Source organism: Molothrus ater, chromosome 3 (genome assembly GCF_012460135.2).
Source record: "Molothrus ater isolate BHLD 08-10-18 breed brown headed cowbird chromosome 3, BPBGC_Mater_1.1, whole genome shotgun sequence".
Taxonomy (NCBI): domain Eukaryota; kingdom Metazoa; phylum Chordata; class Aves; order Passeriformes; family Icteridae; genus Molothrus; species Molothrus ater.
Window position 1 is genome coordinate 109,909,687 of NC_050480.2, and position 13,628 is coordinate 109,923,314.

At 42.8% G+C, this 13,628-nt stretch overlaps 1 protein-coding gene across 1 annotated transcript in view; it reads right to left on the reverse strand.

The window, feature by feature from the left end:
- PKHD1 (PKHD1 ciliary IPT domain containing fibrocystin/polyductin) overlaps positions 1 to 13,628 on the reverse strand; it is a 236,301-nt gene that overhangs the window by 15,285 nt on the left and 207,388 nt on the right. The window contains 1 exon segment of the mRNA XM_054514344.1: positions 11,784 to 12,789. Within this exon segment, the coding sequence (XP_054370319.1) occupies positions 11,784 to 12,789 (1,006 nt within the window).

Sequence of the window (13,628 nt, forward strand, 5' to 3'; positions counted from 1 at the left end):
CCTGGCTCCAGTTGAGCACAGAGAGGTTTAGGTGAGTCTTGGCATTGTTTCTGTAAGGCCCAATTTGTTTTTTCTCTCCTCAGCTTCTTTAACAAATAAGAAAAATGCCCTGAATTCACACCCCAGTCTCTACATTCTAAAACTGTGTGTAGAGGAAGGCTGCTGCAAAATTTTGATCTAGGAAGTAGTTCTCACTCCCTAGGGTGAATAGAGTCATAAAATCATGGAGTCATAGAGTCATAGAATCACAGAAAATTTGGATTAGAAGGGACCTTAAAGATTATCCAGTTCCACCCCCTGCCATGGGCAGGGACACCTTCCACTACTGGAGGTTCCAAGCCCCATCCAGCCTGACCTGGGACACTTCCAGGGATGGGGCAGCCACAGCTTCTCTGGGCAACCTGTACAACCCTCACAGTAAAAAATTTCTTCTTAACAATTCATCAAATCTCTCCTCTTTTAATTTAGAACCATTCCTCCTTGTTCTTTCACTCTTCTGGTAAAATAACAGTGAAGAAAACAGAACGAAGCAAAACTAGACATGGATACTTAAAATGGAAGTGTAAAAATGAATGTCTGTGGGTGATTTGAACTTGGTTAGCACAGCATGGAATGTGGTGTTTATATCCCACATGGTCCAACCTGACTCGTGCTGTGAGGGAGCCCCTGCCTTAGGGCACAACCCTGCACACAGCAAGTTATATTCCTTAAAATTATGTCAGTGTGGAGGAGGAGAAAGGAGCATCCTGCTGCTCCCCTGCTGATTCATACTGGAAGGAAAATAGGCCTTTCCTGGCACAGCTTTGTCCCAGGGAGGTGGAGGTAGATGAGTGCTTGCAGCCCAGCAAGGACCAGAGCAAGACCTGCCTTTGCCTTCACCCTGTAGCCATGAAGAATGCGCTGTTTGCCACTGCTCTGGAGTCTCCTGCTGGGCAGGAGCAGGCTGGCTGGCAATTTCCTGCTGGCAGGGAGCAGCTCTGATGCTCAGTGCCCTGCAGCTCTTCTAGATGTGGGCACAGCAGGCTGGGGATGCCTCAGTCAGCAGGGACACCAGGCATCCCTGATCCTGTCACCATCAGTGCCTGCTGAACAGGCTGAGGCTCCACAGGAGAGCAAGTGCTTGTCCTTTAGCAGCAGGGAAGTTTGAGGGCAGAAACTGGAGGGTCTGCTGCAGGTATCATGGATTAATTGAGAAACTTGGTGGAGAGGTTTGGGGCAGAGGAAATGAAGTATCCCTGTAATCAAGGAGAACTTGTCATTTTATTTACAATTGTAATAATAACTGTGATAATAAAATATAAAATCATAGGAATTATTTGGGTTGGAAAGAACCTCAAGGATCATCTTGCCCCAACCCCCTGCCATGGGGAGGGACACCTTCAATTATCCTAAGTTACTCCAAGCCCTGTCCAACCTGATCTTGAACACTTCCAGGGATCCAGAGGCAGCCACAGCTTCTCTGGGCAACCTGTGCCAGGGCCTCATCACCCTCACATGGAGGAATTTCTTCCTGATATTTAATCCAATGTAATACAGTAATATTATTGTTAGTATAGTTACATCATCATAATAATATCTACAACAATAATAGTAGTGGGAAGAAGAAGAAGAAGAAGAAGAAGAAGAAGAAGAAGAAGAAGAAGAAGAAGAAGAAGAAGAAGAAGAAGAAGAAGAAGAAGAAGTACTATTATCAATTGACTTCAAGGGGAAGGAGATCAGGATGAGAGCCTGGGTCAAGGGTCCATTAAAGTCAATGTGTCTACTAGAAAACCAAATTATGCCAAAAAAAAGCCTTGGCACTGACACCTGGTCACCTCTACAATTAAACTGTCAGTCTCTCTTAAGCTGTGGTTCAGGTCCAATGGCAAAGTCCAGAACAACTCCCAAATGGTCTGGGAGCTAGTACAGTCAGAAAATATTTTCACTTGGAAGTTTGGATGAGGCCATGCTGAAATATGTCAGCTGGCCTTGGTGCCAAAGAACAGCCCCTGGCATATTTAATTTCCTAATAGACATTGAAATTAATTGAACAGTTGTCTGGTATGTCTGCAATGTGCTGTAAAATCAGTGTATCCTTGGAAGGGGAAGGAAATTGGGAAGAATTTAGGGAATAATATGACTAAATGAATCATGATACAGCCGAAGAGACATTTTTCTTTGTTGTTGAAAAGGTGGGGGATTGCTGGTGACTGCAAAGGATTCAAGAAAGGGAGGTTCAGCAAGGACAGGGCATAGACAAGCTGAGGACTTGTGGCAAGCAAAGTAGGTACATATTCACTGGGAAGATTGTGAGGAACTCGGAGCTTTTGGGTGAGAATGGATTCTGATGTCATGGGATGATGAAATAAGCCAGACCTCTGCCCTCTCAGGTGCACTGTTGGAGCTTTGTCACCCCCTGCAGATCTTGTCACTAATTAATACAGACAGGGAAGAGCAACATAAGCATCGGAAAACAATGAGGAGTCTGAAGTCATACCTATTTTAAGCAAAAAAAGATATTTGAAAGATGACTTTTATTTCCACCAATTCCCATATTTTGCCATATTATAGAAAGAAATCAACAAGATTCATGGAGCCCAGCTCCTGGCTCTGCACAGGACAGATCCAACAATCCCATCCTGTGCCTGAGAGCATTGTCCAAGCACTTTTGAACTCTGCCAGGTTTGGTGCTGTGACCACTGCCCTGGGGAGCCTGTTCAGTGCCCAGACACCCTCTGGGTGAAGAAACTTTTCCTCACATCCAACCTAGACATCTCATGGCATATTTTCATGTCATTCCCTCAGGTCCTGTCACTGGTCACCTCAAAGCAGAGATCAGTGCAGGCCCTCTTCTTCCCCTCATGAGGAAATTGTAACTGCAATGAGGTCTCCCCTCAGTCTCCTCTTCTCCAGGCTGAGCAAACCAAGTGACCTCAGCCTCTCCTCTTATGACTCCCCCTCTAGGCCCTTCTTTCATTAGAAGAATGAATCTGATGAAGGGTTTAGATGTGGGATCACCAGAAGCCTTTAGAAGGAGAGAGACAGAGCAGATGCATCAGATAGGAGAGAAACATCCTCCAGATTCATTAGTGACTTCCATTAATAGCTGTAGATCAGTGGAAATGCCCCTGTTTACAAAGCCAGTGGCAATGAGCTAAGCCAGGCCTCCTCCATAGCGCAGTCCCCAAGTTTACTGTCAGAGAAATGTCTTTTATTAAAAGTAAACAGCATCCCGCCGGAGGTCAGAGCTTTGCCGTGCTGCGTATCCCAAGGTAATACCACTTTAAGCTCCACATAAACTCTTAAACAGTTTCTATCCTAAAACCAGACCGTAGGTGGTACAGTTTTTTACGATATGTTATAATAGTGCAATAAATCTGTTAGCTTAAAATCGAATCTCCGTGGCCTTTTAGAGAAATCATCATTAAATGCAAGGCCCTGTTAATGATGCCATCCCAGTGAAATTGTTTAATCTGCTAGGGGGGTGGAAGGTCACCAAATGAATTTTTTATAATACATCAACTTGACACGCAATAGGGAAAACTGTAATAGATAAAAGCAAAGGAAAAGGGCACTGTCTTCTTCTGATAGGTCAATAGCAGCCAAGAGAGTCACTCATCCACTTTTCCTTCACTACCGTGCTCCTTTTCCATTTAATATGGACACCCAATTAATACCTCAGCACCATAGACAACCTCATTTTAGGTGAATTATAGCAATTTCTTCCCCCTTCTCCGAAATGAAAGTGATCACAATACATCATAGCATTGTGCGAATTAACGTTAATTGATTCGAGTTACCAAGCATTGATGGGCCACTTCTATAATCTGGTCCTTATTGGGAGCTGGAAGGGATGGAGGGAAGATTAGATTGCATCCCCCGTTGCTTTGACGACGGCGGTCACCTGATGGCTTGTTAGACAGTTGTACGCTTCTATTGCCGGCCCCAGTGGGGTCGTCAGTAAACTGGAGTGATGTCCAAACATCATTACACGCTGCTCCGATATTAAAGCAAAGGGATTAGCACCTTATTGCAGGCAACCTGGATTTGTCATTGTGCTGTCGTTATCCAATTTCCAGATGATAATGTGACTGTGGCCTGCGGGCACGAGGTCCTACAGCCAAACCAAGGTGCCTGTGTATGTACACATATATATATCTGTATCTATATATGTAATTTTTTTAAAATACATATGCTCACACACACTCTCACATACATATATACACACGCACACTACCCCACAAACACCCAGCACCCCAAGCCATTTAACCCTTTGCTCACCAGATTCCTGCTAACAAAACATGTGGAAGAATTTTTCCCCCCTTTCCCATCAGACGAGCAGCGGAGGCCAAGAGCACAGTGCGACAGCAGAGCGGGCTGGCCTGGGAGCTGACACGGCCGTCACTCACTCGAATGTCACAGCAGACAAGCTCTGCTGATAGAGGTGACACCACTCATATGTTAAATAAGGAGGAGTGGGGACAGGATTGGTCCCTTGGAGACGTGGCCAGCAGCTCCTCTCTGCTGGAGCCTGTGTTGTGTAAATCATCGCTTATGTCACAGGTCCCGTTAGTTGTTAGGAGAGGAAATAAATTCATGTGTGACACAAGCAAGGCAGGTTTTGTTTGACAGCACTGAAGTACCAGTGCTGGGGTCAGATCTCTTTACAGTGCTTGAGAAGCATGGCAGGGACACTGCTGGATCTCCTGCATCTATCTGGATAACGTTAACTTCTGAGGGAGCAATGAAATAGGGAATAGCTTCCCTTGAACTGATCCTCTTCATTTTTAACTGAGATGTATTAACACAAACCCTTCAGTTTCAAAGACCAAGACTGGTGTGGGAGATATGTGGCAATTTATTTCTCCTTCTTCCCATAGATGCAAAGTCCTGTGCTCCTTTTCCCAAATCTCTTCTATCCTCTCCACCTTCCTCTTCCTCTGCTTTCTCCTGCTTTCCTTTCACCTTTCCTGCCTCCTGCTCCTTTCCTGCAGAGGAGCCAGCTGAGTTTTGGAAGGCCATTGTCAGAGCAAGCAACCAAAGTTATGTGGGGGGTAGGACCCCTAATTGCCTGAATCTCATAATTCACACCTGCCACCTTTGAGTGGGAATGACAAATTAGTGGATACGTTCACCCTGCACACTAGATACTAACAGAAATTTAGTTTGAAATTAAGGCTTAGAGGTGAAATGTGTCTTGGTGATAGACCCTCTTAACCCTACACTGTCAGAAGGGATCCTGCCCAGGAGAGCAGTGGTGAAAAACTGCTATTGGATTTATCTACTATTATTGGAGAGGCAATGTGAAGATCCATGGAAGGTAGTTTGGAGATTTGTTGGAAAACTTGCAAGGGAAATGCTGGCTTCACACAAGGCTCATGTATGAAGGGCTGCTTTTGGTATTTTCCCCTTCAAAACCAAACAATCTTATGGACAGACATCATATTTTGTGCTTGTTTGGAACAGTCTGAATGAAAAACATTTACACTTAAGCTGCAATTCAATTACTCTATTGACCACGGACTCAGGTCAAAAGATGCCTCCTTAGTTTTCCTTCCTTTATTTAAATATGAAGGAAAAAAAATTAAAACAGTAGATCTGGGGCCTAATCTCTCCATAATTAAAGACTTTTTGTAGCATCATCATCCCTGGATTGACTGGGCCTTCTTTACACTGACAATTCAGTTTTGATGCCCAATTTCAATTCTACCAGAAGCAAAAGATTCATAACAGACTAAAATTCCACTACTGTTCAGACAGATAAATATTCTATTGACACAGGATCCCTTCACATAAACTTTTTACATCCATTGTCACCACCTTCACTGTGGGAAGATGTGTCTGAGTCTCGAAGTTCCCAATGACCACCCACCTCTTCTGGCTCATCCCACAACAAGTTTCCCACTAGGAAAAGAATTATGAATTGACAATAAAAATTTCATCCTGATTCCAAAAGCACAACTTTTGATCAGGCAGTTTCATTTGACATAACACTTTTTGTTCAAGTTTTAATCTCCAATTTATACTCATGATATTCCTTATCCCATCACGCCCATAAAGAACCATTACAGAACAAGAATTTCCTCTGATGGAAAACCTTCTAGGTTTTTCATGTGGAATTTCCTACCTTTTTAGGTAGACTGTAAAAGAGATGTTGGCCACCTCAACTATCCCCAAACTACTAAGTAAATAAATTTAAAAAATAAATAAATAAAATTAATAATATAATTTTGCCCATGTGTGGAAAAAATATAGAAAATAGTCATGAATGGAAATGTGAAATGTTCTCTTTCCAGTTCTGTTGCAAGGCTATTCCAGTTTATTATCTGAGGAGGAACCTGCTTCTATTTTTAAATGCAAATTTACCTCTCAATGCCTTATATGCTTTTGTTCCTGTGCTGTCATTGTCCATTACTATCAAGAGATTCCTCACTGTTATTTACTCTTGCAACATATTTTCACAGATAGAATGATATCTTTCAGATTTGCTTTGCCAAGTTAAACAAACTCTTTACTAAATGGTTTTATGATTCTCGTCCTTATTTCTTAAAATAAACTCAGTTTCCATTATCATCTTAAATGTCCTTCCTTTTACTTACTTGAACTGAATTTGTCCTTTTTTGTACATTGGCTGTGACTGGCATATTCTACATAAGAATATGCCCCCTACAATGAATATCTAACCTGAATCTAACCCTGTGAAAATCTAATTTAAAATTAAATAAATTTAAATTAAAGGAGATTTTAAGCTTACTTTAAGCTCCCGAGTATCATCACTTCCACACCTTCACTTGTGGAGTGTAGCAAATAAAACTTTGAAATAACCTCAGGTGCTGCAATATCTGCAGTTCTTGACATGGAGATTTTTAGCATCCTGCCTTTGCCTGCTCACTGGAGGAAAAACTTGTATACTTATGCAGGAAAAGAGCTGCCAAGCCTTTTTTATAAAATCCTGTGCAATTCCACAGAGCAGCCTGCCTGAAATCTTCACAAAAGTTACCAAATCCAAGAACTTTGGGGTTAGGAGGGGTCAGAATTCATCTAGTTTGAACTCCACCCCTGCTGCCTGCATATGTGCCACGTGACACAGGGAATTAGTTGCAATATCTCATTTAGTGCCCTGCATGGGAATTGCTGTTGGAATGAGCCATTCTTTGATAATTTGCTTCCCTTTTATTCCTTGCTGTGAGCCTCAAATTTCCTGCACAAGCACCATTTTCATATGCTACCTCAAACATAACTCTCAACAAAAAAATATTTCAGTTTGTGTTCAGTCAAAGGTCAATTAATGAGGAGCAAAGCACCCTGAAGTAGAGTGGGGATAGGGACTAAATGGCTTCTGGACAACTGCCCAGAATTATATTTCTGATTTTGTATAAAGGTACCTGCACAAAGATGCACAATATATTTATCATTGTGCTTCCTGTTCTTTCCTATTTATACTGATATTAGGAAGATTTTGCAAACCAGGGATTGCTATCTGTAAATACATCACAGTATCTATTATACACAGGCATTTTACTGGAAGATAAACTGTGTGATAGACATCTCTGACTCTCCAGCTGTGCAAGACTAAAGCAGTCACAGCAATCACCTCTGTCTTCTCTTGACAAATTAATGAGCCATGCTTGAAGTGACCCTAACAAAGGAGTTAAATTAAAATCATGTATAAAAGCACTCCAAATCATAACAGACAAGCCATATTTTTTAAAGGCTTGGCAGTGTGATATACGGACCTACTGACTCATACCTTACCACAGCAGGGTTTCCAAGGCTCCCTTCAGCCTCACTGTCCTGGCTGCAAATAAGCCTCCAGACTATGCTGATTAAAGATCTCTTTGTAGTTGTTGTGTTACAAAACCATAAAATCATTAAGGTTGGGAAATACCTCTAAATCCCTAATACTATTTAGTCCAGCCATTAACCCAGCACCACTGTGTTCACCTCCAAACCATGTCCCCAAATGTCCCATTCATTCACCTCTTGAGAACTTCCAGGGGTGGTGACTCCACCCCTGCCCTGGGCAGCCTGTCCCAATGCCTGACCACTCTTTTAGTGAAAGATTTTTTTTTCCCTAATATCCAACATAAACCTCCCCTGGTGCAACTTGAAGGAGAAAGCTTTTCTCTTATCCTGTTAGTTGTTACCTGGGAGAAGAGACCAAGCCTCCCCTGGCTCCAACCTCCTTTCAGAGAGTCTTTGAGAATGACAGTGATGCAGGACAATTCACTGCTCTGAAAGCCCAAGGAGATGGGCCGGGCAGGAGTGCAGGTTCTGTGTATTTCTGATGGTCCAACTGGGTTTTGCATGACTCAGGTGTGAAAATATTCCTCTTTTCCTCCCACAGAAAAATAAACTGGAATACTTTGTCTGACTTGTAATCCCAGCCCCATTATCTGTGCCTGTGCCAGCATGTGCCGCTTAAATGGAGACGGATAGACACTGGGGACAGTACATGTCCCAACAGGAAAACCCTGATTTCATTTCACAGGTTATCTGTGGCTTTATTGCATCGGAAATGTCAGCCATGAGTAATTCCAGAAAAGCTATGACTGATGGGGAGCAATAAATAACAGTGCAGAGGAGCCCAGGCAGCTGAGGGTGGGTGAGTTCTGAGCCAGACCTATGATCTGGTGATGTGAGTGTTCTCTTCAATAAAGATCCCAGGGCTTCCCATAATTGGGAAAGTGAATCCAAGGCTTTAGGCTAGCACTGCTCTTGTGTCTGTAGTAAAACAGCCTCCATCCTAGGGAACTCTCCTGGTCCTTGCTGCTCAGAATCTTTTCACAGAGTGTGCACAGACAGGAAGACAAAACACAGCTGGGAGAGCAGTCCCCAGTGTGGAGATGTCATTTCTGCCTGAAAAAAGGCAGCCTCGAGGTTTCCTTGCTGGCACACAGAAGATGGTGCTTCCCTCCTTAAAACAGTCTCTTGGGATCATGTAAATCATGGAATGCTTTGGGCTAGAAGGGATCTTAAAGATGATCCAGTTCCACCCCCTTCCATGGGCAGGGACACCTTCCACCATCCCAGGCTGCTCCAAGCCCCATTCAGCCTGGCCTAGAACACAGACAGGGATCCAGGGGCAGCCTCATCTTCTCTGGGAAACCTGTGCCAGGGCCTCAGCACCTGCTGTAAAATTTCCCACATTATTTTTCTGCTGTCCCATTTTGCAGTGTCCTCCAGTGTAACACAAACAGCCCCACTCATAACAGTGATGTTGGTTCAGCTGATCCAAAATACACTATAACTTCAGAATTGGCCCTGATTTATGATCTGATCTTGCACTTAATAATTCCTCATTGGACTTAATGCAGCACCACGATAAAACCAACAAAACCCCAAAACCAAAATCACAAGAGCAAAGCAAAGCAAAGCAAAACAAAACAATACAAAACAAAACAATCCACCCAACCCAAAAGAAAACAAAAATAAAATCCTGCCCCCTAAAAAAACCAAAACCCCAAACAAACAAAAAAACCACCTACAGCTGAAACCAACAAACCAAAACCAAAACAACAAAACAAAGATTCCTACAGTCACAGACCATTGTCCTCCTTCTGGCTGCTTTTCCACCACAAACCACACAGGGTCTATTAGAAAAGTTAAGCATGTGAACAGAATTTGTATCACTGCTAGACATCAGGATGGTCCATGGGTCAGCAGTAAATGGGAGACAATGTGGTATTAATTTCAGAAGGTAAGTCTTAGACAAATCCAATTTCTTTCTTGCATAGATGGAATATATGGAATATACTTATACTTGGATAAGCCTCAGTAGTGCACAACATCAAAAAATAACATTATGCAATATCAAGAGAGTACACAATAAGATGGCCAAACATCAAATCCTATGTCCCCTATTAAAAACAGATGGGATATTACCTTTTTCATATTACCCATATGCTTTTAATACAGTTTCAGGATCTGATGCTGAAATACACTGCTGTCTGCTCCCATCCCAGCCCTGCTCTTCACAGCCTCCTCTGCAGATAAGGGCTGACATCTGGGCTGTGCAAATAGTGGCTGTAAGATGCTGAAAAGAGCAAGACAGGGACAGAGGAAGGAGGGAGAGAAAGGGTTTTTTGTTGCTGTGGAGAAGAGGGAAAAAAAGACCTTCAAAAAGTGAGTCTTGGTATTGAATACCAATAAAATTTAGTATGTACAGAACTGACCAAGAACTCTGCAACTGGCAGAGCTCAAAAGGGAGCTGCAGGGGGAAATTATTGTAAAGCAAAGGAGTACCCTGTGTTCCTCCTTCAAAATAAGATGCAGGTCTGTTGCTGTATCTGCATGGAGATACAAATATAAAGCCACCACTGATAAAATGCATGGAAGTTTTTGTGGGCTGATAAATTACCAACAGAAAAGTCAAACATAGGGACCCAGATCATGTGGGATGTAGGATCTGGGAAAACAGAGGGCACTGGGTTCTGGAAAGTCAGAACTGAAAAGGAATTAAAGAATACAGTGAGCAAACAGAAGACCATGAGCTCTCCTGTTTCTGTGGGAGAATGGGCTAATGGAATCATTGAATTGTGCCAGTAGAAAATGGGATTTAATATCACTGTTGCATTTGTCACCGATTCCATACAACCATAGAATACCAGGTTGGGAGGGACCTCAATGATCCTGTGGTCCAACCTTTCTTGAAAAAATCATGGCCTAGTCAAGGTGGCCCAGCACCCTGTGCAGCTGAATCTTAAAAATGTCTAAAGCTGGGGAATCTGCCAAGAAGGAAACCTTTACTTTTAGTCATGCCCACTTTCAATTCAGAAAGCAGAGATAGAGAAAGAAAGAAACACCCACCAGAACTCAAACCTTTTGATTTTTTTCCAAAGCAGACAGTGAGGTGATTTGATTACTTTGAAGGTATCTGGAGGAGGAGGGGGAAGAATGAATGTCCAGAAAGTTACTGATGTAAAAGTGGAGGAAAGAAACCAGGTGCTCTCATGGGAATCTGGAGGTAGAGGCTGACAAGAGGAAATAGACAGAAAGAACAGGAATAGGATCCAACACCTGGGCACATGTTCAGGTAATATTGGATGTGTCCAGCTTCTGTACCATCAAGACCAAATGGATTTCTAGAATTTTAGGTAAAAATAAGAGTCAACACTAAGGCATCAAGGGGAAGAATAGTGGCTTGTATCCTGCAGGATATTGAAGTAAAAGATTAAACACATTTTTGTGGTCTTAAATTTTAAAAGTATATGAACAAATGTTTAGATCTTCAAGATAGTTAAGGCAACAAGCCATCTTCAATAATGCTGTCACATCAATTTATAAACATTTGTAGATTTAATTGTTTAGAGTTTAAGAGCTATGATAGCCTGAATTAACCCAATTCTCTATAGTTTCAAGGCAGACTTCCAGGAACTCTGTTCCTCATTTAAGGCACCACTGACATCTCTGCATTCCAGAGATTCATTTCAGAGCACCAACAGAAAAACATGGTTAATTGATGCTTGGGAATCCAGCTAGTACTTGGGCATAGCTCTGACATTACAGAATCATGGAATGGTCTGGTTTGGAAGGGATTTTACAGGTGATTGTGTTCCACCTCCTGCCATGGGGGGATACCTTCCAAAAATCCAGGTTGCTCCAAGCCTTGTCCAACTCAGCCTTGGACACTTCCAGGGATGGGGCAGCCACAGCTTCTCTGGGCAAGTCATGGAAACTTTATAACATGTTTCAACGTGGTTAGTCATATTTCAGTCAAGGGAGAACTTATTAAGTACATCGAGTGGATAAAGTACCTCACTACACTTCAGTCAGTATCTGGTGATGATACATCTGCTACTTACCTACTGTTACCTTCTCTTGGGGACAGCAAAGCAGACTGAGTCACCATTAAGGTGTCAACTGGCAAGCCAAGGCCACTCTGAAGGTCTCCAGTCTGATGAGTGTTGATAATTGTTCTGGCCAAACTCTTTAGGCTGTCACTTGTCAACTCATTTCTTGGATGACCTGGAAGATTACCAAGCTCAATGATCAGCACTCTGGATGGACCAGCCCCATCAGGTGGATGCAGAGCCCGGGTGCTCCCTAGTTGTGTCCCTTCTTCCTGTGGGCTGTATCTGCTCTGAAAGGCTGTGCAAAATGCCATGTTAGGGCAGTGATATCTCTTTTTGCTGGCATTGGCTGAGATTACCTGCAAAGTGCTTTCACTTCCCAGCACATTATAGACCACTCTGACTTGGTCATGACCAATCTTCAAGAAATCAGCCAATCGATGTATTATGGTTTCCTCACCCTCTTCCCCAGCAGCCTCAGTTACAGTGAAAGCCACAAGAAGGGAAAGGCCAGCAACTATTTCCACAGGTTCCTTCTCATGGAGGAGAACATAGAGAAGATTGTCCTCAAAGCTGAAGTAGTTGGCCCCTGCCCCTGAGTTCAGTGAAAAAGAAGATGGTGTTGGAGAGACATAATTCCCTTGGATGAAAACACGAAGGCTGAGTGGTTCAGTGAAGAATATGGCAAGGGGCAGCCTGGTTGTGTTTCGGCCACTGAGAAGGTAGAGTCTGAAAGCCAGAGGTGCCAGATCTGGGAAGCAAACTGTGGTGAGTTTGGTGGAGGGCAGAACAGAGAAGAAAGCAGAATGATGCTCTGCAGGGTGACACAAAGAATGCAAGGTCTCATCAGTGAAGGTGTCCATAAAGCTTCCAGTCATTGTAACCACTGGGAACAGTCTCTGGCTGTCCACACTGGAATCCAAATTTTCTAAGATGACAAGTGCATGATCTGTCTGTTTGCAGAAGTAGCCTTGTACTGAGGGCTTGAAGAGGCACTTACTGTCATCTCTGTAAATTCCTGGAAGAAAATAAAGGGAGATGGGGAAAAAAATGAATTGCTTCAGATATAATCTCAAATTTTTTAAAAAGTCCTTATTTTCCCATTCCAAATTAAAAATCAGTTTGTCTGTGTTAAAATTTTGCATAGTTTTAAGACAAGCCTGGACACTGAGAGATATTAAATAGGTAGAAACTGCATCTACCTCTAGATGTCCTGGAATTGAAGACTGTTGAGGACTGAAAACAAATGACAGAGAAGCAACACATGCACCTACCTTGTTCTTTCTACATATAAAACTACAGTATCCATTGAAAGTGCATACATGCAAGATAGACTTTTTGTATGACCCAGCACTTTGTCCCTATGTCCTTGTACCCTCTACATTTTTCCTGGTCCCAAGCCTGTAGCAGAGTGATGAATCAGGACATGACTGCAAGTCTTTGCAAAGATAATTTAACCCTACACAATGCTGTCTCATCCCACTCACAGAGACTGCACTTCAAACAGAAAACATTAGAAAGGACCAGAACATCATTAATCTACGCCGGTGATGAACCACCTCATCAAGTGAGAAGCTGGAAGAAACCATCAGATTCAGATACCTACAAATATAGGAGACTCTCACATGTGTTCCAAATGTCCAAACTCCCACTGCAGTCAGCTGAGATCTGGAATTTCAACCGTTTGCTCACAGGCAGGTGTCTAGATATGTTTGGTATATTTTGAGGTACCTGAGATATGTGACACAGGGTCTATAGAAGACATGTGCTTTGCAAGGACACTCCACAGAACCAGGAATTACACTAAACACACATTTGTGTAACTGACACACACTCAATTCCCCAGTCATCTATTCA